This window comes from Camelus dromedarius, chromosome 15 (genome assembly GCF_036321535.1).
Source record: "Camelus dromedarius isolate mCamDro1 chromosome 15, mCamDro1.pat, whole genome shotgun sequence".
Classification (NCBI taxonomy): Eukaryota; Metazoa; Chordata; class Mammalia; order Artiodactyla; family Camelidae; genus Camelus; species Camelus dromedarius.
Window position 1 is genome coordinate 45,937,705 of NC_087450.1, and position 26,776 is coordinate 45,964,480.

Sequence of the window (26,776 nt, forward strand, 5' to 3'; positions counted from 1 at the left end):
AATCAGGCTCTCTCCCTGCCCAGGTACGAGCTACGGGTCATTGTGTGGAATACAGATGAGGTGGTCCTGGAGGATGATGACTTCTTCACCGGGGAGAAGTCCAGTGACATTTTTGTGCGGGGGTGGGTGAGAGGCCCCTGGCTGGGAAGGGGCTGAGCTGGGTGAGCCCACCTTCCTGGGAAGCAGGAGAGTAGGGGGAGGGCAGGGGAGCTGTGGGTCGAGAGAGGCCTTACCGGGTGTGGCGACAGGTCTGGAGCAGGTAATGCCCCACAGGTGGCTGAAGGGTCAGCAGGAAGACAAGCAAGACACAGACGTCCACTACCACTCCCTCACCGGTGAGGGCAACTTCAACTGGCGCTACCTGTTCCCCTTCGACTACTTGGCTGCCGAGGAAAAGATTGTCATCTCCAAGAAGGAGTCCATGTTCTCCTGGGACGAGACCGAATACAAGATCCCCGCGCGGCTCACCCTGCAGATCTGGGATGCTGACCACTTCTCTGCCGATGATTTCCTGGGTGCGGGGCTAGGGGACCAGGACCAGAGGGGAGCGGGCAAGAGATGAGGGGGGCAGGGACAAGGTAAGCCCACCCCGGGTGGGGGGATCAATCAGACAGGATGTCAGAGCTGACTCTGAGGTTGCTACAGGGGCCATTGAGCTGGACCTGAACCGGTTCCCGCGGGGCGCAAAAACGGCCAAGCAGTGCACCATGGAGATGGCCACAGGGGAGGTGGACGTGCCCCTGGTCTCCATCTTCAAGCAGAAGCGCGTCAAAGGCTGGTGGCCCCTCCTGGCCCGCAATGAGAACGATGAGTTTGAGCTCACGGTGGGCACCACCACTGCTCGGCAGTGGGCAGGGCTGGGCCGGGCTGGGCCAGGCTGGGGCGCTGAGGGCCTGGCACCGGGCCCGGGCACAGGAACCAATCTGTTCATCTCTGCAGGGCAAGGTGGAGGCGGAGTTGCATCTACTCACTGCTGAGGAGGCAGAGAAGAATCCAGTGGGCCTGGCCCGCAATGAACCTGACCCCTTAGAGAAACCCAAGTGAGTGCCCTGCCTGCCGGGCGCCTACCGTGCTGCTCCCTGGGGGCACTGGAACAGGAAGGACAGGCCAGAACTCTCTGGTCTTCTTGCCCCCACTCTGGAGGCATCTCTGCCCTCTCTATCCCTTCCTAGGCCACGGCCTCATTTCAGGGGAGCCTCCTCCCTCCTCTCCTCCACCCGCCACCCCAAAATCCACCACCTCCCTCTGAACCAGACCATGGGCAACCAGTACAGGGAAGCAGCACCTCCCACAGGGAGGGCCCCACTCAGCTGAGTTCAATGCCATTCCTAGTTTGTGCCAAAGGCATGCAGCTGCTGTGGTGGATTTGAGGTCCCAGGCAGCCTTGATGGCTGGGGAGGTGCCTGGAATTCTGTCCTCCTCTGAGGGTCAGCCCCCATCTTGGCTGCACCCCAGCCCTTATCCTCTGTGTCCTTTCTCCATGTTCCCTCTGCTCCTCTTGCTGCTCCAGCCGGCCTGACACGAGCTTCATCTGGTTCTTGAACCCCCTCAAGTCTGCCCGCTACTTCTTGTGGCACACGTATCGCTGGCTGCTCCTCAAAGTGCTGCTGCTCGCGCTGCTGCTTCTCCTCCTCGCCCTTTTCCTCTACTCTGTGCCTGGCTACCTGGTCAAGAAGATTCTTGGGGCCTGAGCCCGGCATCTTCCTGGGTCTGGTACTCCTCCCTTCCTCCTGGACCTAGGGCTTGTGAGCTGGGCAGCAGGTGGAACACACACACGCAAGTACACACATAAGTCGACACACAGCAACTTTCAAGCTTTTGAATGATATCATAGACTCAGAACTGCCAATGACTGTCTTGCACATTTCCAGAGTAGGCCAGAGAGGACAGGTAACTTGCCCAAAGCCACTTGGCAAATCAGAGTGGAGCTATGACTCAGGCTAGGTTTCCAAATTGCCAATCCAGTGTCCTTCACACTGCACCAGCTCCTCTCCAGCAACATTCAGGCAGATTCAAACCCAATTCCACTGAGAGGAAAAAGTTGAGCTATGGACAGGAAAGGGGAAAGGCTTTGGCTAGGATTAGCCAGCAAGTCCTGAGCAGTTTCTACCAGCATCCTCCTCCCAACCCAGAGCCCTTTTCTGCCCTGCAGGACAGTGAGTAGCTCCACCCCATTCAAACATCTTAGTAACCAGCACGTGTGGTGCACCACTTGGTGCCAGGCCGGGCTGAGAGCTTCACATGATCTTTCTCACTTAACCCTTTCACCAACCCCAGAGGTTAACCCCGTGGCACCAGTGAGGAAACTGAGGCTTGAAGGGGTGCCTAACTTGCCTGTCACAGCTGGGACTGGAAACCAGCTGCCCTGCACCCATGCCCCCACCCCTGCTCTGCAGCCCCACCCACGCTGAGCAGCCCTGGAGGAGTTGGTTGGGCAGGAGTTTGAAGAAATATATTCAGTGCTTTGATCGTCCATCTTGACATTTTATAGAACCTATTGTTTTTGTAACACGATCAACAGAATGTAAGGTCCACGGGCACTTCTTGGCGAGGAGGCCCTGCAGAAGGTAGAGCAATGCTGGGGGCGTGTGCCCACCCGGGCTCCGCAGACCCCTGGCAGGGCCTGGTGGGGACTGAAGCAGAAAGAGGGAGAGGCTGAGAAACAGCCATCTCACTGTGAACGTGGGGCAACATGGGACCACACTGTAACTACTCGATAGGGGAGCTTCCTAAGAAGCAGACAGCCGGCTGTGAGTGTGCAGGTTGAGTGACAGCTGCCCAGCTGCCAGAAATGCCATCTCGGCCTTGGAAGGAGGTGGGGCACCGGAGGGTCCCAGAGAGAGGACAGGGAATGTAGGTCGCAAACCTGGTGCTCAGAGATGGGCTCAGATCCTCGCTGCAGCACTCGCTACTGTGGGGACTGCAGCCAGAAAGGGGCCCCTCTTGGGGTCCAGAAGGGCTGAGGGGATGGGGTGTCTTGGAGGTGCCCCTGTCTGACCAAGGCTCCCCCTCCCCAGCCGGCCCGACACAGCCTTCGTCTGGTTCCTCAACCCCCTCAAGTCTATCAAGTACCTCATCTGCACGCGCTACAAGTGGCTCATCATCAAGACCGTGCTGGCGCTGCTGGGGCTGCTCATGCTGGCCCTCTTCCTCTACAGCCTGCCCGGCTACATGGTCAAGAAGCTCTTGGGGGCGTGAAGGCCCCGTGGCCTCCCTGCGGTGCTCCTCCTGGGCTGGCGTGTTCTCCCCTCCTCTGGCGTGGAGGCCTCAGGTCTCAGGGGCCTTGGTCCTGCTGGCTGGGCTGGTGACGCCCCCTCCCTGCCTGTCCTCATCACCCTAGCCTGCTGCTGGCCCAGTCCCAGCCCCCGGACCCTGCCTGCAGGGTGGGGAGTGTGGGGAGGGGTGGGGGCTGCCCCATGCTGCAGAGGCCCACGAGGAGGCTGCCCCAAACCCTCCCCCTGGCCTTCCAGTTGAGCACCAAAGCTTTAATGAAATTAACCAAGAATCCTGTCAGGGGCCAGTGCCTAGGGCTTTAAAAAGAATGAACAAACAAAAAGCATCACCCTCCTATTCCCAGACAGAATCTTTGCACGAACCCCGTGGGGTGGCCTCTTCCCTGGCTGCTCCACTCTGCCCAGCAGCCTCAGCACTGGGGGCTCAAGCCCAGTCCCTGCCCAGTTTCTGGGTCTTCCTCGCTTCCCAGTGCTGCAGGCCTGGCCCAGAAGCAGTAAGCGTGAACCCCATGCGCCACCCACCCCAAACCCCCACCAGGTCACCTCCACCATGCCCTCCTCGCCCTGGAGGGCCCGCCCCTCCAGCCCTCCGGGTGCAGCTGGGAGTTTGTACTTGAAGTGCTGCCCCCTGCCTGCGTGAGCTGGGTTTCTCTTGGCTGTTTTTCCTTTCTTGAGTGGTGATTTTTCTCTCAATAAAAGAAATCAAACACTGAGCTGACAAATCTGCCATTGGTCAAATGGGGGGACTTGTGTGGGGGCGCAGGGCTGGCAGGCAAACTCAGCACAAGATGGGCCCCTAACCCTATGGGGGACTTTGTGGCCCTGGGCTCAAGGTGGGTCTAAGGTATAGGGCTGCCTGGCCAGGCTGCCCACGGAAGGATCCTTAAACCACAGCCCAGAGGGGCCACAAAAGTTTACCAAAAGGGTCTGGCAGGCCCAGGGACAGTCTGAAGGCATAGACCCCAAAATGACCCAAAAGCACTAGCTGCTACCCACAGACACCAACTGCTCCCAAAAGCAAGCAGGGAGTCCGTGCCACTGGCCTGGTCCCACAGCTACGTGCCTGTTTTCACAGCACACTCTTGAGGCTGGGGACAAAGTCCCCTCATGACACACAGGCGGGGGCCGGGGCCCATGCCTCACTGGACCTGACCTCTTTAGAGAGATTCAGACACAATTTTTTAAAGACTTTAATCGTGACTGCAGGACACAGGTAACTCCTCTTGTCACCTTGTTGTGACAGGGCCTATGAAGGCGGCTCTGGGAAAGCCAGGGAGTGGGCCCAGACAGCTGCCCGGGGGATCGCCACCTCTGGCACCAGCGCCCATACCAGTGTCAGCCCTAAAACACAGCCTCTCGAGGTCCGGCTCTATTTTGTGGGGACCCGGAACACCTGGGTCGGAGGAACTTGCAGTTCAGAGTTTATCTGGAGAAGAAAGGGTAAAGGTCATCGCATTTTCCCCAGGGCTCTCCTTTCACCAGCCTCCAAAGTCTGGAATCATTTCCTCCCCAAATGTTTCTGGCTGCCTGGGAAAGCGCCAGCCTGCCTTCCTCAGAACACAAGCCCTGGGGCTCTTTGTCTGGCTTCTGCTCCAGCTTGCAAGCCTCCGGTACCATTGTTAACCTTCCCCTCGGACCCACTGTCTGGAACCTTCCCCTCCCCTCTTCACCTGCCCACCCTGCCCCCGGTCTAGCCCACGGGGCCTCACATCCCCAGGGCCTGGCTTGCAGCTGGTCTCTGTTGATGACGGAGGACCTGTGCTCCGCCCAGTGTTACGACCCTCGATGCCACGTGAAGGGCTCCACAGCAGCGAGCAGGGCAGAGCAGAGCCAGCAACTGTGTTGCCAGTGGACTCTTCCCTCTGGAACAGGAAGTGAGACTCCTCCTCCCGCCAGGCCATGGGGAAGTTGCCTTAACTGTCACTAGAGCAGGCATGAGTGGGGGCAGGGGAATATCCGCCCCAGTTGGAGCCTCCCCCTCCCTCACGTTCTAGGCCAGATCACCTGGCTGGCAGTCTTCGCTCTGGGCAAGTCAGAGTCTCTGAGTTTTTATTCTCCTATCTGTGAAAGGGGAGAATCCTTTCTGCCCTTTCTGCCTCACAGACTGGGTGTTAGGACCAAAGAGGAGAATCCACATGGAAGGGCTCTAAGCTTGAAGTCATCCCTGGCTTTGTTGCCACCTCTAAGAGCGGTCCCACAAGCAGCTGGAGCCAAAAACTGTGGACATCAGAGGGGCATGACCACAACCCTCATCTCAGAGCCCCTCGCCTCGGGCTGGGCCAGAGAGGGGACGCCTCACTTCCTAATACATGCTTCAGTCCCACTGCCCCCCAGCACCCTGCCCACCCTCCCTGGAGGGTCCCGTCACCCACCCTGGAGTCTAGATACTGCTGCAGCAGCTGCAGGAGCTCCGTGTTCTGCCGCTCCAGACACTGGTTTTCTACCAGCAGCTCAGCTCTCTGGGTCAGGACAAGGCTTTAGGCAGAAAAATCGGTTAGTGGCCCATTGGATCCTCCATCCTCTACCAAGTAGGAGCCAGAATCTCTGCATTTCTACTCTGGTTGGAGGTGGAAGAGGAACCCAGCAGAGCAGCCCTCCTGCCCTGAAGGAGCCAGGCAGCGGGAACAGAACAGGGAGGGCAGTGCCAGAGGGCTCGCCCCCAACACTACACCCCAGCCCCTCACTCCGCCTCCACAACAGGAGTTGCCAAAGGCAGCTGTTCTCTCTAAGAGTTCATGGGACAGGGAGGTGGCAAATGTGGCCGCTCCAAGCATGATCCTTCTCCCACCAACCTGCCCGGCTCCCTCCTCCTCCTGGGCTGTAACATGCACACTTACTGGTATTTCTCCAAGGCCGTGTAGAGGGCATCCCAGAGGTTCTGCTTGGTGGAAGGGATAACCGTGGTCAGGGCCTTCCAGTACTCGGAGTCCTTTGAGTCATCGCGCACAACCTTCAGCAACTTCACTGGTACCTGAAAGTCCCTGAAGGTCGAGAGCATGGGTACAGTCATCTCCACCTGTCATCACCCAGGTACTCAAGCAGTGCCTGCCCCTCACAGACGTACTGCTTTTCCACCTGTCACCTTCCCTCTCAGCCATACGAGTTCAGCAAATTATGAGAGATTCTCAGGAAGAACACCTGCTTATCATCAATGTTACAGATTCCCGGCGCCATTGTCACCTTTGTGAAAGTGTCGTTGCAGTTTCATCCACCCTCTTTCTCTCAGTCAGTTTACCTCACTGGCTTTACAGCTCATGACTATGCCCATTTCCTCCACAAATGCAGGCTAAACAGCTCTCAAAGTTTGTCATCTGCTCCCCACCTCCTCTTAGGACAGCCTTAATCCAGGAGAGCCCTCCCACCCAGACAGACCTTCTGACTACTCTCCTTGCATCCAGCATCAGCCCTCTCCCTGCCACCAAAGTGATCTTTCCAAAACACAGGTCTACTCATGACATTCCCATGGCTTAAGATCATTTTCTGGCTCCGGTCCATTAAAGGGTGAAGGTCAAGACCTTGGGCACTTTGGGGAAGGCTCTCAGGATCTGGCCTGGCTCCTCCAGCCAAGCCAGTCCCACTCCCCAGACCCTGACATTTCAGCCACACCTCTCTCCAGTCATGATTCTTGAACAAGGCCTTTCTCTGTGCTGTGACATCCTGAAAGGCCCTTTCCCCTACCTTGTCCACATAGGAAAACCCGGTTCTGGTGTCATCCCCTCCTAAAGCCCTCCGTGACATGCCAAATGGAGGTGACTGTGTCCCTCTCAGAGCATGTGACACTCGTATAAGCTTTGACCACTATTCTGATCACAAGGCATTATCCCCAAGAGGACTGCACACACAGCAGACCCAACAAATGTTCACTGAATGAATGAATCCTGAATGAAAACGTGCAGATCACTTCTACAGGCATTTCTTTCACTGTAATGTCCATGGAGTCTTCTTGCCCTCCTTCCAGACACCCCTCCACTCACTCTCCCAAGACCTGGCTCGGTAGCCTCTTTCCCCTCACTGGCATCTGCTGGGCCCTGCATCCCAATGAGCTTCCCCAGTTCTCGGGCAAGCCCTCCAGCCCTGCAGCCCACCTGGGCTTCCTCAGACCCATGACAAAGGCCTCCAGAATCTTGAGGACGTCATTGGGGTGGATGAGCCTGGGAGAAGGCGGGGGCTCCTGCTCTTGTGGCTCTCCTTCTGCAAGGCTCCCTGACTTCACTCCCTGGAGGACCAGCTGTTCCACTGTCTCCGATGCTGAGATCAGGCTGGTTTGCTCCTACAGGGGCGACAGAGATGCCGGGGGCTGATCTGGAGAAAGGTGCAAGGAGTTTGTAGGTACACATGCATGAGTGCATGAAGACAGACAGGAAGAGAAGAAACGGAGAAAAGTTTACAGAAGATTATAGAATTTATCGCAAAGATGCAGAAGGAGACTTTTACACAAGGAAAGAAATCACAAGGAGGAAGAGTGAGGAAGGAGGAGGATGGGACCAGGGAGAGGCACATAGGGAGGCTTCAAAACAGGGATAAGGTTCTATTTCTAAATCCGGATCACAGGTGTTCATTTTACTGATATTTGTAACACTTATACGATATAAATATCATCGAATCATAATACAAACTAAATTTTATTTCAATTTTTAAATTTAAATAAGTGTTCCTCCTCCTCCTGCCTCTCAGTTCATTCAGTTTACCTCCCATGGGCAAACTAGTGTTATCCATTTCTTAGGCATCTTTCCAAAGAAATACATGCCCGTAGAAGCACAATCATTTTTCCTCCCCATTTTCACATGAATGATACTCTACTACATACATAGGATAGTTTCACATGCCAATAAACCTTAGAGAGCTTTTCACATAAATACTAGAGAATTTCTTTGTTTTTTTACAACTGTATAGTATTCCATTGTGTAGATGCTCCATATATTATTTAATCAATTCTTTAATAATTCTTTAGGTCATTTCCAGTCTTCTGCTATTTCACGTGATGCTGCAGTGAATAAGATAGGATAGATGCACCATTTCGACTGTATTGAGATATATACAGAATACAATCCTAGAAAAGGAACCACAGGGTCAGGTGTACTATACAGTTTGGTAATCGATCCTGCCAAGCTGTTCTCCATGGAGGATGCAACAATTTACATTCACACCAGCAAATTATGATCATGCTTACTTCCTAAACCTCAGCCATCACTATGTGTTACCAAACTTGCAGATTTTTGCCGACCTGACAGATGAAATGGAATTTTAGCAATTTTAATTTGCATTTCTCTTACAAGAAAGTTTGATTATATTTTCATGTTTAAAAGTTATTTGTATTGTCTCTTCTAAGAGGTGTCTGTTCATATCCCTTATCTGTTCCATTGAGTTGTGGGTCTTTTTCTTACTGGTTTATGTGAGTTCTTTATATATTAAGGAAATTAACCCTTAACTCTGATGTAAATTAAAAATACTTCCCTCTCCTGTCATAGGTATCTCAACTTTGCTTATAGTGATTCTTGCCCTACAGAATTTTTTTTCAATCCATTCAAATATGTCCCTTTTTTTTCGTTATGGCTTCTGGGTTTTGTCCACTCAGCCAACTCTTTTTGGAAGCATATACATCCTGGGGCAAGCAATACTGAAAAACATTTTTTGAATTTTAAAATTAAAATTGTGTAATATTTTTAACATCCTCAGAATAGTCATTAGTTACAAAAAATATATAGGTATTAGGGGAAGGGTGTAGCTCAAGTGCTAGAGCGCATGCTCAGCCTGCACGAGGTCCTGAACTCAGGCCCTCCTCTAAAAATAAATACATAAATAAACCTAATTACCTCCCCCTACCAAAAAAACACCCAAAACAAACAAACAAGAAGATAGGCATTAAAAATGGGTCCTGCTCTACAGGAAAGTGTTACAGATCAAAATATTCAGAGCTTGGTAAACCCAGGTCTCATGTGGCTGAGACCTGGCCCTGAGGGAGGGTCCAGAAAAAGACCCCCTGGGCCTCGGTATAAGAACAGCATCTCATCCCCAGCCATCTTTCCCTTTGCAAATACAAAAAGTTGTAATAATAATAAGGGAAATGCTAAGTTAGCTGTCCTTGACATAAAACCCTTGCTATTTCTCTATTTCTCCAGAAGCATTATTCAAAAGCAGCAATGCCTTGTAAGAACATCCAGAATTTCAAATGCTCTCTTTTTCCTTGAGCTTCACCTTACCTGGGGGGGAGGTAAGTGATGAGCTTGGTATTTGAGGAAGAAGTTCACCAGTTTATACAAGTCATCCTCATTTTCAATTCCAAGGGCCTGATGGAAAAAAGTGGAAGGACTGCTCAAACACCACATCATCAAGTCCTCCAGCTCCAGGGGCAACCAGACCCTACGCTTCTGAGAGCAGCAGGCGTGGCAGGCTCCCCTCAGCATCCCCAGCGGCCCGCCCTGCCTCGGACCACCCAGAGTAGAGAGGAGCCAGCAGAGGGAGGGGCGGGGACGGGCGGCAGCTACACGACTCTGAGGCCAGTGTGCTTTGCAAGGAGAGCAGGTAAAGGGAAGGAGGGCACGGTGGGCCCAGGGAAGCCCCAGGAGACCCGCATCTACTCCCAGGGCTGAGGCAATGCTGGGGGACACAGGCGGCTGTCTCAGATGGGTCCCCCAACCCCAGCCCAGAAGACTCACTGAGAAGATGGCATCCAGCCTCAGCATGTAACACTCGTCCTTCTCCAGGGGCAGGAGAAGGCCCAGCAGCTTTTTCTCTATGAGGAAGCCCTGAGGAGAAGGAAGATGGCCTGTCCAGTCAGAGACAGGGGTCAGGCCCCTCAGCCCCATTCTGGATAACTAGCCAGGCATGACTCCACAGAGCAGACCACAGGGATGACACTTTGGGGAGCGGGGTCCCCAGAGGAAGGTCATCCTGGGATGCCTAAGAGCCCCTCCCAGGGACAAAGCCAATCCTCATAACAGATTTAGTTCCCGCCACCTCAGAAGGATGCTGACTTGTCCACAAGCACTGGGCGAACACTGGAACGCTCGCTAGCAGTCCAGACCTAATCCAGTCACAGGTCCCCACCCACCTATGTCACCTCACTCAAATACTAGTCCCCAAATATCTACATAACACAGCAGTATGCACTGAGCTGGAGGAGGAGAAGGCATGGAGGTAGATGGAGACACCGTATCGAAATCCAGTGCACATGAGGTAGGGGTGGGGAGAGGTCTGGGTACCTACTCAGAGCTGGGGACACCTGAGGGAGGGCTCCGCGGAGAGGTGGCCACTGGCAGCAAGTCTGCGGACAGAGAGGGGACTCCCTGCCAGCCGCCTCCTTCAGCAGGAGCCACCCTTGTGCCCAAGAAAACTGTCCCAACTGTGCCAAGTGGACTGGAGGCTGCCGATCCTTGCTCCACCTTTCTCATCCATCTCAGAAATCAAGATTTAAATAAACACCAACCATGTTGGGGTACAATCTGACTTCTAGCCGAATCAGCCCCAACGCAGCCTTTACACTAAGTCTGCTGGGTTTTGCTAATACACAGCGAGGATACCCTAACACCCTCAGAGTAATCATAAAACAAGCTCCCAGAGAAAGGCCACCAACAGTTCTGGCCACACTACTTGTCAGGTGGACGCACAGAGGCAAGCCTGCTGCCCTGTCTCTCGCAAAATAAGCTTTTTCCCTTTAACTAGCAGGAGCCCATCGGCTGGCCTGGACCCGCCTTGCTGACCCACTAAGGGAGGACCCAGCTGGGCCAGCTCTGAGGCACGGCCTCTCTGTATCTGGCCCCATGAAGCCCAGGGACCATTCCGCAGCACCACTCCTGAAAGCTGGTCCCCTCCTTCCTCCAGGCCACATCTGGCCCGGCCAGTGTCAGCAGAAGCAAAAGCAAAAAAGTCAGCAAAGTCACCCCAGGAGCGCAGCCTCACCGACTCGTCACACAGGAGCATCAAGATCTTTCGGGTAGTTTTCGCTGAAACTTGCTTTGGCAGGTCCAGGTAAGACTCTGATTCGGACTCCTCTGTGCCCTCCTCTTCTGCAGAGAGGCACAGAGAGAAGGTGGGGGGGAGAGGGAGGGAGAGAGAGAGAGAGGATGATTCCTTAGAAAATTTACGTCTGAAAAAGCCTCTTTAAGGCACTAGAGAGTCCCTAGCTGAAGAAAGCCTATCATGTGGGGGAAACAAGGGAGATTGGGGGTTGAAATAAGAAACCGTCTGAAGAATTCTGCCATTCTCAGCCAGCCTGTAACACTTCACTCTTCCCAACTTCATCTACCCGGAGACAGCGTCCAGCCTTGACCAGGAATTGGGAGGGAGACCATGAACCTATTTGTCCTTATTTTAGAGATAAAGCTAACACACCTGCTCTATAGTTCCTAAGCCTACAGCAGATTAGAAGCAGCCAACAGAAAGGTGGGAAATAGCTGCCCCACAGAAGAATATTATCAGCAAGAACTGGCAGCTGATAGCAAGAGCCAACAATTTTTATTAAAATTAAAATTTTAAATGTTTTATAGTATATATATTCCTTACCTGAAAGTAGGTATAAAAATCATTGTACTACCCAGGTTTTACTAGTTGTTCAAAAGCTAACGTGAGATAATATATATGAAAAGATTTTGAAAAGTACAAGATAGCAAATTGCTGGCAGAAATGCAAAATGGTACCATCGTTAAGGAGCAATAGCCAGCAAAATTACAGAGGCATTTACACTTTGATCCAGCAATCCAACTTCTAGGGATCTATCCCAGTAGTTTACATGGAAACACAAATGCATGAAGCTATTTATTGCAGCAATGTTTATAAGAGCAAAAACAAACAAAAAACTGGAGAGATCCAATGACCAACAGAGGACTTATCTGAATAAATCATGGCACAGCCACAAATGGAGTACCAGATAGAAAAGGAGTGAAACGAAGAGTATTTTTTTCTTTCTACTATAGACTCATTTCCAGGATACGATGTACATGAAAAAAGCAACGTGGAGAAAAGCATACACTCTCATTTGCCTAAAAAATGGGTTTATGTAAATATAGACACATTTGTTTATAATTTTTTAAAGTAACTGAAGGATAAACCGTATTATTTTTAGTTATCTATAGAAGAGGGGACAAAAGTGGATAAAAGCTACACTTCTTTAAGTATAACTTCTGTTGTACATTTGACTTTGGAAGCATGCAAATACTTTACATAATTATAAAACAGTGTTAAATTGTAAAAGAGCAAACACTAACAATCAAAACTAAAATGAAACAAAAAGACCTAAACGTGTACCCAGTTAGGGACATAACCACACAGAAACTATTCCAAGTGACTTCAAAAGACAGTGATCTCCCTGTACATCCCTAGTGGGACACATCCTAAGAAGCCAAAGAATTGCAAGAGAAGTTTAAACTATTTAGTAATCATTTGTTTGTGATAGGGTAGATCTTTTATTCTAGAACTATTTTGTAGTATTGTGGAAAAAGTATAGGAGTAATTATTTTGGAGGCATTGAGTACCAAGATTTTCAAGTTAGGAGAGCAGAGATATATTTTGATGAGGTTAAGTAAAAATTCAGGCTTCTGATGATTAGGAAGTATGAGGATGAATACATGATTTATTTTATCTTTAAAACATAATCCTACACCCTAGGTTCATCCACTGAGAAGGTCTAGAAACAATGACTAATCAAAACAGTGAGCACTCCAGCACCCAGTTTCAAAATGCCATTCCCTGTTTAAAAGGACCAGGTCTAGGGGTAGAGTGCATGCCTAGCATGAACAAGGTCCTGGATTCAATCCCCAGTACCTCTGGTTAAATAAATAAAAACCTAATTACCAGCTCCCCCTCAAAAAAAAGAATAAAAATTAAAAAAAATAAAATAAAAGGTATCAGGTCTCCTTGGAGGAATGACTGATTCCAGACTTGAAGCAGGAAAATTGTAACATGAGCCTGGAACATCCAGTCATTCTGGAAAGCCTGGAAACCATCAAAGACTACTGGGGTTGTGTCAAAAGGACCCAGAAGCCAACATGAAGAGACTCCCACTGGCCAAAGATGGGATACGTTGAGCATTAGTAAAGGGGTAACAGAAGTAAACCGAAACACATCACATTTGTTTAAATCCAAATTGTTCATAATGAAAAATTAAAATAAGACCTCACCAGTCACCCTTGGAAGATGCTAGAGACCCAATCCATTTATTCTGAAAACTGGTAACAAGAGGAAGACTAAATACCTATCCTGCTTTTCCTGTACAGACTGTATCTCAGGGCAACAAACAGCTGATGAGCAGAAGACTCTCTTTTCAGAAGTGTTCCAGCTAATAAATGAAGACATAATCACAGAATTGGAAATGACACCATCTTGCAGCCCCTAATGCAATGAATGGATCTTAGACAATGATTATCAGTGACTGCTAACATCACAAAGAGAGAGACAAGTTGACATTAGTTTATTCCAATGAAGGTACACAGCAGCATATGGAACAAAAATAAATTGAACTTGAATCTGATCAAGCTTCTAGATCTAACTGCCAGCTTATAATACAGGGGAGAGGGTAAAGCTATACATTAGAGACTTAAAAGCCATATCTGCCCATCATGCTCTCCAGACCTCTGAGCTATGAAACCTCTTCCCCTTCTCTGCCTTGAGTTTCCTTATCTGTAAAAGGAATGAGCTGACCTGACATTCTCAGACGGCCCCTCCCCTCCAGCTCCAAGATGCTATGACTCTGCTCCAGTCACCTGCTTGCATCAGCACTTCTTCTAAGATTTGTGTGGCCGACTTCTGCTGCTGAGAAATCGGCCCCACGTTCCTCAGGAACCAGAAGTCAGGTGCTGTCCAGGGGAGCCCCAGATGTTGCATATGGATGATCCTGTCCACATCAAAGGCTCTGCTTATCAGATCCTTTGCCTCCTCTTCATTCATCAGCCAAATCTCCTGAAACTGCTTGTCATCAATAACAGCAAAGTGCCTGTGAAGGAGCGCTATTGAGCGTGGCCAGCTGACTCCAGGGCCTGCCCAGCCCCCCACCCTCACCCCCAACTGGCAGCAGGACAAGAAGTGAGGCAGAGCTGTGGTCATCCTGGGCCTGCCCTCAGCCCTGATTCTCACCTACAGACCAGAAGCCATCACATCAAGTCTTAAGAAAAGGCAGGTTACATGAAAGTAAAGAGACGAGAAAGGAAGCACAGAGGGTTCTTTAGTGCCCTGGTCCAGCTCCCAAAAAGCTGGTGATATCAAAGTCTAATGAAACCACTGTCACCACCCACTCTACGCACTCCCCAACCTCTATCCCAGGGCACGTGCCTTGGGACCCAAATCCCTGAAATACCTCATGGCTTTCTGCAGCTCCTTGAACTGCGTCACAAGGCGTTTGTAGTCTGACGTTAGTGACCGGTTCTCCTCCTGAAACAGCTTTACCTGCTTGTTATATTTTGATCTCAGATTGATAAGAACATCATGCAGGCTGGGTCAAAGAGGGAAGAAAAAGTTAGTCTGTAGCTTCACAGAAGCTGCTGCGTATGTTCCTCTCGTCTCCTGCACTCAGTCCTACAAAACCCAGGTCAGACTGGAGGAAGGTATAGAAAACCCTCCTGTATTTTCCACAGTACAGCTCCAGTTGTGATCATGGAAAGGAAAGCAACAGGAGGTAACAGCAGCATCCAGACTAAGTGCATTTAAAACAATCCAGAAGCCCAAACCCACCAAGAGGCGGTCTCCTTCCCAAAAGAGTGACTGAATCATCCTCAACACACAGCCTGTCAGGGTCCACAGCTAGTGCTGGCCTCCCAGATTTAAATAACCTGTCCCAACTTCAGAAACCAGGAAAACAGAAAGGAAAAACTAAAAACTGCACCACAAGCCTATGATACATGAGTCCTCCATCCCCAAAGAGCTGCTACTGTTCACCAGTCCAGTAACTCATTCATTCACTCATTCATTCATTCATCAAACATGAAAGTTCTCTTTTGTGTCAAGGATATGACTGAGTACAAGGCACTGTCTGTCCAGAGACAAAAACCAATGTTAACGACAGTACAATGTGAAAAGTGCTACAGAGGAGTTTTACACCGGGTGCCAGGGGCATCTAAATTACCCTGGCTTGCAGAAGAGAATGGTCAAAGGTTTCAGCACCATGAGAGACAGCTATGGCCTGGCCAGAGATCTGTAAAGGCAGGCAGGCCACCGGTCCCTGGCTCACTGCTCACAGGAGCTCTGTGCATGGAAACTTGTCCCATGAAGTAACGCACGGCAGGTGTGGCTTTTGGACCCAAGACCAGACCTCAGACTTTGCCCACTCACATAGGAATAGGGAGATTTAAGAGCTGACGTGGTTTCATTTTTAAAATTCTAAAAATAAAATTTTCCCTCTTCCAAGCCTTATTCTGAAATAATCACAAGTTCCCTAAAACACAAACACTGAGCTTTCCTATTTTCATCTGTAATAAAATGCAAACATTATTTGACTTAGTCTCCAATAAAAAGAAATACCTAATTCATTTTCTTAACTACCGCATTCTAGGAGACTTTCCACATACAGATATAAAAACTTTTTAAGTAGCCATCCCAAAGTGTTTTCCAACACCATTTAATAAAGGAGTTTCTAGGTATTATCTCAACATAGAAGCTGATAAAACATGAATAAACTCCAGGTGCATAGTGGAGGTTGAGCCAGGGAGCAGGAGTCAGGGGAACGGGAGAGGATGGCTGTGCCGGGAGACACAACAGAAAGTTGAGTCCCTAGTGAGGGCCGGAAGCTGGAGATGAAGGGAGGCAGATGGAGGGTGGGTGAGGCTGTTTTCAGACACTGTACTCTGGAAATGACAATGACTTTCCAAGTTGAAATGTTCCGCTGGCAGTTTCAGACAAAGCAAGGCAGTGAGGTCCGAATTAAGGATATGAAGAGGCGATGTCCAAAGCCATGAGACGGATGGACAGGGTAGATGGATAAAAATAAAAAGCAAAGGGGTTAGAAGCTTTCTTGAATAGCTTATCAGGCAAGATTAAGCAGAACCGCCAAAGCAAACAAATTAGGGATAAATGGAGAGAGAAGAGCAAATAGTTTGGAGGCAGAGAAGCAAAAGAGAGAAGTTCTGAGATTCAGTATGCAAAACACTAATAAGATGGGGCCTGGGGACAAACCACAGTGTTTGCCAGAAGGGCATCCCTGGTGCCCTACAGAGGAGAGTTTCTGTCTAATTCTGGGGTCAAATTATGAATGTGGGGGTGGGGTGGGGAAGTGATGAGGAAAGGAAAAAGACCATGAAAGCAAGAAGAGAAAAAAGAGGGTCCTGATGGAGGAGGAGCAGCAGGTGGGCTGAAGGTTCTTCAGGATAAGGGAAACCCATGTAGGTTTGACGTCAGAGGGAAGAGCCGGTGAAGACAGGATGGTGGGGGTAACAGCACTCATCTGTGGATCAAAACCAAACTCTACCTGCTATCTCATCAACCTCCCTCTCCCACTCTGCAGCCTCGTGATCAAACATCTAACTTTCTGATTCCGACCTCCTTGCCTGTGGACCTGCCATTCCTGGCTCCAGCCCTGCCTACCCTGAAGTCTTCTCTGAACTCCTTTATGCCAATTCACGTCCCTCCCCCTTCACTATTTTTTCTTACCTTTCTTTTTTTTAATTTAATTTTTTCAGGCTTTTTTTGGGGGGGATTATGTTTATGTATGTATGTATGTTATGTATTTCTAATGGAGGTACTGGCGATTGAACACAGGACCTCGTGCATGCTAAGCTCTACCACTGAGCTAAAACCTGCCCCCTTCACTTCTTCAGGAAGCCTTCCCGGATAAGTCCTTCTCACTGCACCAGTGTGTGATGCCACTGATGTTCCCCTGTCTAGTATGGTGCATGACGTGGGATTCTCCCATAAATATTGTCCCCTAACTACTCTTGCTTATCTCAGATAAATCATGCTTAAGATGCCAGCTCACTTATTCAGTATCATTTTCTCTTATAAGTAACTATCAAATGTTCAACTAATATTTCTCTATACATCATTTGTCTAAAATGTATCATCAATCTACCAGTGGAAGAATTCAAAAATAGTAATATGATGTTTGGGCTTCGGAGGAAAATCCTCAAACAAGGATTAAATAAGATGTCTTATTCTTCTCTGATCCTCAGAGCCTCCCACAATGGTTTGGAACTTAGGAGGCAATTCCTAAAGGAACAATAGGAGGAGGAGTGGGAAGAAGGAAACAGAAAAGAAGATAGGGAAGGGGCAGGATGGGTGAGAAGTCCCAAGTAATAGGCATCCTTCAGTAAAGCCAGAGTATCGGCACCAAGCAGCAGGGAGAATGAGTGTTTGAACAAGTGTGGTGTGTGAATATACCTCTGATTTCATTTAAACACCAAAAATAAATAAGCTACATAAATGTTATCTTGTTTGGTAATTGCCTGTGTCCCTGTTATAAAGAATCAAGAATTTGTTACAATTTTAGAGAGTAATATGGGAAGACTAGCCCTTTCACATATTAAGACATATCAGACTGCCCTGACAACGAGAACAGTGTAGTATTGGGACCCAAAAAGACAAAACAGACAAGTGAATCAGAAAGATGAAAATATATTTCAGGGGAAGGGTACAGCTCAAGTGGTAGCATGCACGTTTGACATTCATGAGGTCCCAGGTTCAATCTCCAGTACCTCCTTCAAATAGAAATAAATGAATAAACTCAATTTAAAATATATATTTTTTCAAAATTAAGTAATATAGTTGTCATTTCCAATCAGTAGGGAATGGCATTGGGACAATCATTAGCCCTCTGGGTAAAAATAAGAGTTGGACTCACACCTCGCACTATACACTAAGATCAAGTCGAAACAGGTTGAAAGTTTAAGTGTAAAATGAAACTATAAATGTCTCACTGGGAAACATGGAAGGATTCCTTTATAACCTCAGAGTGGGGAAGGCATTTGTTTCTATGAGTCAAAACCCAGAAGCCATAAAGGAAAATACTGACAGACTCAACAACATGCAGATTTAAAATATCTGCATTGCAAAAATCCACAAACAGCAAACCAGTTTAAAGTATTTGCAATTCCTAAAGCAAAAGGCCAATCTCCCTTACATGGAAGGAGCACTGAAATGGATGAGGAAAAAAAAAAAAAAAACTAATAGAAGAGTAGACCAGGCAAACTCAGACATAGCATATAATTCATAAATAAGAATACCAAATGGCTCACACACATATAAAACTATGCTCGATTTCATCCGCAAGAGAAATGCTAGATAAAAATACATTGAGATGCAATTTCTCACTTACACTCCTGACAAAATGTCAAGGCTGTGGGGCGCTAGGTACTTGCACACATTGCTGCAGAGAGCATAAATCCCCTAAGAGGGCAATTTGGCAAAGTCCAAATCACAAATGCATTCCTCACCCTAACCCTTGGTTAATCCTAGTATCACTAATGATGGATCAACTAGGCAATACAATGTGTCTTCCATTATAATGCAGTATGAAGCACACACCTTGACTGATGCAATATTCTGGCCCAAAATGTATAAACTGAATCCATAAGTCTGTAGCTATAATTTACACATTGGAAATATAGGGCCAGAGAAACAAGTAAATACAAACAATTCAAATCCAGAAAGTGGGACGTTCTGTAAGATAACTGGTCCAGACTTTTGAATAAATAACTGGTTCCACCACACACACACACATCCTCAAGAAAAGAGGATACAGTAAGCATATAAGTTAAGTATCATATAAAAAGGAGGTTGGCAGGTGGAGGGGAGGGGAGGATCTCATAGGTCAGAGAGACTCAAGGAACTTAATTTAACAACCCGATGCAATGCCTGGTCCTAGATGAGATGCTAGTTTGGACAAACCTACTGTAAAGGATATCTTTGGACAACTGGGGAAATCTGAATGTGATCCAGACATCCAGATAAAATGAAATTTACTGAAATGGAAAGGTGGAAGATGCTGACTTTAAAAAAAGGTAGATTGCAAGACAATAGGAACAATATGATGTCGTATCTATATCATCAGTCTATCTACCTATCTGTCTAGAGAGAGAGAGATACACAATCTCTGGCAACAGGAATATGGTGCTTTTATGTTTTTATCTTACTTTCACTTGTGATATTTTCTATAATGCACACGTACTGCTTCTGTAATTACAAGTTGAGAATTTATTCTACAGATAGTTCAGCACCTACGTAAAGTGACACTGACATGAATACGTATGTTGGTATTATTTGTAATAGCAAGAGATTAGAAGCCATCTAAATGTGCAACAATATGGCACTGGTTAAGTAAATCACAGCATATCTCAGCAATGGAATACTAGGCAGCCTAAGAAATAATGTGAACGTTCTCTATGAACTGGTGTAGAAACATGTTCAAGATCCAGAACAACGTGTATAGAATGGTATCACTTGTGTAAAAGCATAGGGAGATGAGCCGGTCTACTTGTGTTTGCTTGTATTTGCATAAAGAAATTCTGGAAGACACCAAAGAAACAAATAATGGTTACAGAGGTGAGAAAGAGGATCCAGAAAAAGGAGGGATGGGAGACACAATTTTTGCTGTAGACTCTTTTCTGGGCAGGGGGTGGGGAGGGATGTGGGGGGTGGAGTAGATCCCACTGAATGCATTCTATCTAACCAAAAAAACTCTTTCAATAAGAACTGGTTATACTTTTAACAGTTTCTGCTCCCACCCCTCTTCTCAGCAGAAGGGCCCAGAAGAAAGATGCTCCGTGGGCTGGCTTACCGGTTGATCTTCCTCTTCTGCTGGGATTTGATCACTGTGCTCTCTTCATCTCTTTTCTTCAGCACCTGGAAGTTGTACTCTAACTTCTCTTGGTTTAGCTGATAAGTTGCTTTCATTTGCTGAAGCTGTTGCTCAAGAATCTAAAGTTAAAGTTTAAAAAAATAATCCTAATTGGCCCCGGTACAATTTGTTATGCCTGAGGGTCCCCAGTCATTTGTTCTGGAGTCAGATCAGAGGAACCTTAGGGACAAGTGTCTCCACCTGAATTCTTAGAAAATGTAACATAAGAGGCAAATGAAAGGTCATCTAGAGAAAAACATATATCATTCAAGGTCAAGCTAAAGCCTACATACCTACAGCTAAGAGAAATCACAGTTAGAGCATTCATGTCCAGCTACCTCTTGTTCTCTGCCCCAGACCCTTTAGAGAACAAGCAACCCCACTAGAAACGCCATAGAAGTGAACATTGCCACAGAAACCTGCAGTGTCCCCGCTCTGACCTTCCAGTTGGCAGTGTCAGTGTTTAGCAAACCACGTTCATTTTAAGGAGGCTAGATGCAACCATCCTTACTTCTTAGATTTCCACTAGCTGTGTTCATTCATTCAGCAAGTATTTATTGAGTGCCTACTATATGTCCCACACTTTTCAGGTGCTGCTGGAATACACTGGTGAAAAAGGCCCAGTCCTGCCCTGTCTAGGAGGGGGACAGATGAACAAGAAGTAAGATCGGGGTAGGCACAGGGTGGTGTGGGACCAAAAAGGGGAGGACTCCGTGCCCTTGAGGGCAGGGCAGCATCCTGGAAAAGATGGCATCAGCGTGTCTGAGGCCTGGAGAAGAGTAGGAGTCACTTGGGGGAGGGGAGAGAGGGCTAGAGAGGCCAGGGAAAGCCAGGTGCTTTGGGGAACAAGGAGCAGTTCAGGATTTGAGGTAAGAAGCAGGGAGGGAGGTGAGAGAGGAGGCTGACAGCGCAGCAGGGCCTGACTGAGCTAGGAATCCAGAGCTTGATCCTGAAGGGAAGGAGGGCCTTACATAGTTGAGATCCAACTATACCTACAATTTTACACCCCACTTTTCCCCCTTTAGTACTACAACATAAGAATTTTCCATGCTAATCAAGTTTTATTCATATGATTTAAATGGTGCATAATATTTTATAATTTATCATATGCAAAATATTTATGTTTCTCATATATCATAAGATTTTACCACTTCCCTACAATATATATATTTATAAGTGTATAAACACACTTATGTTGTTTTGATAATCTTCGATGTTATAAAATAATGCTGGGAAGAATTACATCTAAAACTTTGGGACTTTTTTGGTTATTTCCTTAAGGTAGATTCTCAAAAGTGAAATTCAAAGGCTCTCAGTAAACTGCTTTCCAGAGAGCAATTTATGGCACACATTCCCTCCAGCCACGTGCAAGTGCCCACCTCCCCACCCCATCCACACTTAGCACTGTGCAGGGCATGGCTGGCCCTTGGGCAGGATGCGTGGGATGGGGCAGGGAGCTGCCAGGAGCTGCACCCAACTCTTCCTGGGCATGATTAAAGTTTAATTTAGAAATTTCTGACTTGAACAACATCCCAAAAAGAGCCTAGGGAAGATGCTGACAGCACAGCCTCATTTTCAGTGCAATTATTCCAGGTGGTCCCAGCCTGAGCCACCGCTCCAGGCCCTGTACCCTTCTAGGGATGGCTGTGAGTGTCGACTAGGGAAAGGGACTCTCAGCAGTTCTTCCTGCAAAGCCACGATGATTTATGCCACCATGCTCCAAATGAAGCCAAGCCCTGCTACTTTGAATGTGACCAGCCCTGGACATAGGAGAGGCCACTGGTCAATGTGGCTTGGCACAGGAGTCAATAGGAAAGCTCCTTGTTGGATGGTGACTCTGAGAAAGTGTGAACACTCACAGAGAAGGAGGGTCTCCAGAGCTGCTCTGATTTGGAAGGACAACAAATGGCTTTGCTGGGACTGGGGCATTCGGGCGCCCTGTGATCCAGAGCACCTGGGTGTCCACTCTGATGAGGTCCAGGGCCCTCCTTCTTCTCTGAGCTTCTCTGAGCCCCTGTCACTAAGACAGCATTTCTCAAGCTTATTGGGCTACAGAACAGTTTTTATATTTATAACACAGCAAGAGTGCATGAGTTATAAATTTGAGCTCTATCAGATTCGTGTGTCATTTCATTCTTAAAGGTAGATTACTACATAATAATTATGTAAATAGACTATTTTTTCTAATTAATACATCTAATTTAGGGGAAAATACATATCACGGGCATCACTTTTTTTTGTTGGTTGTGTGAAACCACCACCAGTATCTCACCGAGCTGAACACAGTTTACAAAACTCTGAACCCGAGTAATCAGGCCATGTCTTTCTCCTAGTGACCTGAAAGAACTTAAATCTGAGCCAGTCTTATTGGCAAAAATATATCTAATAATAACCTACCACCTGATTTTTTAAGTTTACAATCTTTTGCTTGTGCGTGCAGCTGAGTATTTATTAGCCGATTTTATTTCCTCTTGTGAAAAACGCTGGCTCCTGCTCTTTGCTAATGTTCAGACCAGGGGACTGATGTCTGGAGGGACAAGCCATGAAGATCACTGAGCAGCCACTCCTTCACCTCATCCCTGTCCCAGGGCCACCTCTGGGGGCTTCACATTCATGATGCCACTTGGAAGTTACTGGCAGTGCTGCCAATGAGCGCACAGAACTAACAGTGGTCTTGTGCCTCTCGCACTGCAGAGTCTACAGCAGACAATTACCCGAATTACATTACTCATTATTTGTCTGCAACACCTTATGCTCACAGTAATCTTAGCACTGGAGAATCTACTGTTAACTATCACGGGTCTTAGTGTCAACATAGAGCCATCCTTGATTGTCACATATTGAATACAGCCTCACATTTTTTTAAAAACTTGGAATCAATTTTGTTAAATGTCTGTGCTCTTATTCCATTATCCAAAGATATTTTGCAAAGTTATACTTCACGTTCCCAGGACTAATGGCAAAAAAAATCACGCTTGGTTTAATGAATAATTTATAAAATTACGATCTAACCTGCCACAATAGTCCTTCGATGTTCCAGGTATTGCAGGTGTTGGCCACACCTCCCTTCCCATCCTTTTCCTGGGGCCGTAGGAGCAAAGGAGCAGGGGAGCCATCTCCTATCCCAGCCTGAAAACAGTTGCCACCACCACCCCAGCAGAACAGAAATTTGGAACAGCAGAGACCCCCACTGGGCCTCTTTATCACCGGTCTGTCCTGGGTGGGGACTCCTGGATTCCTTTTGGAACCGTAGACTTGTAATCCCACACTTTTGCTTACCCTTTTTTCCCTGTCACTTGCTCTTTTATATTATTTATGTAGCTTGCTTTCTCATTCACAAGATTATAAGTTCCCTGAGGACAGGAACTGTATCTTGTTTATTTTTGTACCTTGCACAATGTAAGTTCACAGTATCTGTTAAGTAAATAACTTGTATTTGATTTTTATGATTAATATTCTGATATTCAAGTAGAACTAAACCATTTTACAATTTTAAATGACCATGTAGGGCCTGAAAGCAAAAACATTTGCTTCCTGCATCAAGAACTAAGTGTTTCTAGCAATTTGTGTTCTGGGGTGGTGGGCAGCAGTGGTAAAATCTTCTCGAGCACATAATGTTTATAGGCTTCTCTTCGCTCATTGTTAATGTGGCTTTATTGGCAGTAAGCGCTTGAAAAGTATCCCTTCTTTTTTTCTACGTCTTGTCTTTTACCTACCAAACCGGATCTATGTGTATTGGATCCTTTGTATTTTCCTGGTTTGCAAAAGTTTTAGTGCTATAACGAAAATTTTAGTGCTATGAATTAGTGCTATGAATTGAGCTGCATGCCGTATCTTTTTGACAATAATCAATGCTATTTGACTTTACTATCTGGTGAATATAGCTCAATCTACTAAAATGCTCACATATTGCAATGTGGGTAATAGATGATTTGATTATCTTTTCCCAGATAGAATGTGGTACAGTATACTCTTGGTTTCCATTCTAACACAGTTCTTACTGTTACGCAGAAGAATTGCACACACTTTCCTTCTCTGAATATCTCCATCTGCCAGCCTCCCACATACCCACACTCCACTGTTAGTCCATCCAGACAGGGCGAGCCCAGGCTCCCAGGCTCTCTGCCTCTCTGTCCTTCACCTCCCTAGTCTTGCCCACTAACCTCTATCGTCTCCCCACATCCCAGAATGTTTTGGCTTTGTTCAAGCATTTGAATATTGGATTAAGAACATAAGGTTCCACTCCTACAACTCAATAGCAAAAAAATAAATTACTCGGTTAGAAAATAGGCAAAAGACATGAACAGATATTTCTCCAAAGAAGACAATGCAGATGGCCAACAGGCACATGAAAAGATGCTCAACATCACTAATCATCAGGGGAATACAAATCAAAACCACAATGAGATATCACCTCACAACTGTTAGGATGGCTGGTATCAAAAAACAAAAGATAGCAAGTATTGGCAAGGATATGGAGAAAAGAGAATCCTTGTACACTGTTGGTGGGAATGCACTTTGGTACAGTCACTAAGGAAACAATATGGAGGTCCCTCAAAAAGTAAAAATAGGATTACCATCTGATCCATCAATCCCATTTCTGGGACTATACCCCAAAGAATTGAAATCTGGATCTTGAAGAGGTATCTGCACTCCCATGTTCATTGCAGCATTATTCACAATAGCCAAGATACAGAAACAACCAAAGTGTCTAATGATGGATGAATGGATTAAAGAAACAGTGGAATATACATACAATGGCATATTATTCAGCCTTAAAAAAAAAAAAAAGGAAATCCTGCCATTTGCAACAACATAAATGGACAGGCAGGACGTTATGCTAAGAGAAATAAGCCAGACACAGGAACACAAATACTGCATGATCTCACTTATATGTGGGATCTAAAACAGTCACACTCAGAAGCAGAGAGCAGAATGTGCTACCAGGGGCTGCCAGGAGCTGGGGGAGGGGAAGATGGGGAGGTACTGGTCAAAGGGTACAAAGTTTCAGTTTTGCAAGATGAATAAATTCTGGAGACAAAGTACAACAGACGGTTTAGGATTAACAATACTGTACTGTGCACTTAAAATTTTGCAAAGAGGGTAGATCTTATATTAAGGGCTCTTATCACAAAAGGAAAAACAAAACAAAAACAAAAAAGAACACGAGGTTCCATTACTTCACTGTTTGAGGCCAACAGTATGTAGTTTTGTCATATAAATTATCATAGGATCAAGACAACTTCAGAAAGCTTAACAATAGCCATTTTCATTATAAGTGTAATGTATACAGCCCACAGCAGCAGTGCTGCTGTCCTACAGACGTCTACTGTTCTTCGTCAGTAACTCTCAGCTCCATGAAATTCTCAAGGCTGGAAAAATATTTGTAGTCTTATAGGGTTCTTAATTTAACCTCATTATATAAAGCTACAAGAGGAGTTAAGAACTGAAATTCTACCAAAGGCGAGATGTGGAAAAGCTTTCATCTAACGTGTTTTCCTAGATAAAGACTGAAATAAACAGACTGTGCTTGAATGTTAAGATATAATTATATTACATCTAAATGTAATTAGAGATGATTTTTTTTTTAAACTGATGTTGAAACACAGAATCCTAGGTTTGGAAAGAACTTTAGAAACCAGAAAATCTAACCTCTTCCCACTGTAGGAATCCTACGCTGAAGACAGACACAGTCATTCAGCCCCTGAATACTTTCTAAGATAAAGGAATCTTTGTTTTGTGGGATGACTCTTTTCTGTATTAGATAGTTCTAACTATGGGAAGTTTCTTTCTAATGGTGAGTCAGAATCTGCCTTCCTGCGAAGTTCAACCATCAGTCAGGGGACTCTGGAATATTCGGAAGGACAGAACTGGGCTTGAATCCAGGGCTTACCACTTACTAGCTAAGTAACCTTGACTCTGAGCCTCAGTTTCCTGGTGTATAAAATGCAGTCAGCAATTTCTCCTCTTCACATTAGTGTGAGGATTAGAGATGCTGTGTGTTAAGTGCCTGGAATATGGTAGACACCCAGTGGATAGTGGCTGTCCTAGCATTGGCCCTATGTCATAGCTACCTCACCCTAGGGACATCTTCCCTTTGCCCGGCGAAAATGCACAGTTCCCTCCATGATTCCTTACATGCCGTGGTTTCCAGACCCCTCAGCATCTCGGCAGTTTTCCACTGATTTATTAAAGAAAGCATTCCTCCATGTGTATCTGGTACATGAGCTCCTTCAGATATTATCATGTAAAAGGGAGCAGATGATCAGTGAGAACTGGTCGAGGGGACTAGCTCTAGAATATTACAGGTCGTTGCTAAGGATGGAACAGTCACAGGTGCTCTCGGTCTGCCGGCTGCCCAGCCACTCTGGCGGAGGAACGAGTCGCACCTGCACATCCTGCTCCAGCTTGATCTTGATCGAGTTGTACTCTTCGCAGTCCCTGATCCTCTGCTTGTTGAGCTGCTTCTCGTAGTCCTCTACCCTCTTGATGCGGTTCATGAGATATTCGAGCTGCAGGCACAGGAAGACAAGGGCAAGGTCAGGCCCCGTCCCTGCCCTGACTCAGCCCTTCAGGTGGCCTGACCAGCGCGACACAGGGGAGGGTCCGACTCTGGACGGAGTCTGTCTGCCCTCAGAACCCCGGTGCCCCAAGGCTTTGAACTCCCAGGCCGTGGCTTGTACTGCTTAACGGGGCCCTTACTCCAGAAACTCTCAGAGGAATGCAGACATTTGTACTGCTAAAGTTAAAAAAAAAATTCATTGGCTCTCGGTCATATTATTTCTTTGTT

The 26,776-nt window shown here is 47.0% G+C and overlaps 2 protein-coding genes across 4 annotated transcripts in view; one reads left to right on the plus strand and one right to left on the minus strand.

Moving 5' to 3' along the window:
- OTOF (otoferlin) overlaps positions 1-3,261 on the plus strand; it is an 83,060-nt gene extending 79,799 nt beyond the window's left edge. For both annotated transcript variants that reach the window (XM_064494670.1, XM_031466718.2), the window contains 5 exons: positions 24-122; positions 274-515; positions 646-824; positions 940-1,040; positions 3,018-3,261. In XM_064494670.1, coding sequence (XP_064350740.1) covers positions 24-122; positions 274-515; positions 646-824; positions 940-1,040; positions 3,018-3,198 — 802 coding nt within the window. In that variant the 3' untranslated portion in view covers positions 3,199-3,261. The remainder of the gene's footprint in view (positions 1-23; positions 123-273; positions 516-645; positions 825-939; positions 1,041-3,017) is intronic.
- Positions 3,262-4,434: 1,173 nt separating this feature from the next.
- Positions 4,435-26,776, minus strand: part of DRC1 (dynein regulatory complex subunit 1) — a 39,625-nt gene continuing 17,283 nt past the window's right edge. For both annotated transcript variants that reach the window (XM_010991209.3, XM_064494671.1), the window contains exons 7-17: positions 26,376-26,498; positions 19,927-20,066; positions 14,521-14,655; positions 13,931-14,160; positions 11,133-11,239; positions 9,890-9,979; positions 9,434-9,520; positions 7,319-7,503; positions 6,071-6,214; positions 5,606-5,708; positions 4,435-4,659 (exon numbers count right to left, since the gene is read on the minus strand). In XM_010991209.3, the coding sequence (XP_010989511.2) occupies positions 4,603-4,659; positions 5,606-5,708; positions 6,071-6,214; positions 7,319-7,503; positions 9,434-9,520; positions 9,890-9,979; positions 11,133-11,239; positions 13,931-14,160; positions 14,521-14,655; positions 19,927-20,066; positions 26,376-26,498 (1,401 nt within the window). In that variant the 3' untranslated portion in view covers positions 4,435-4,602. The remainder of the gene's footprint in view (positions 4,660-5,605; positions 5,709-6,070; positions 6,215-7,318; positions 7,504-9,433; positions 9,521-9,889; positions 9,980-11,132; positions 11,240-13,930; positions 14,161-14,520; positions 14,656-19,926; positions 20,067-26,375; positions 26,499-26,776) is intronic.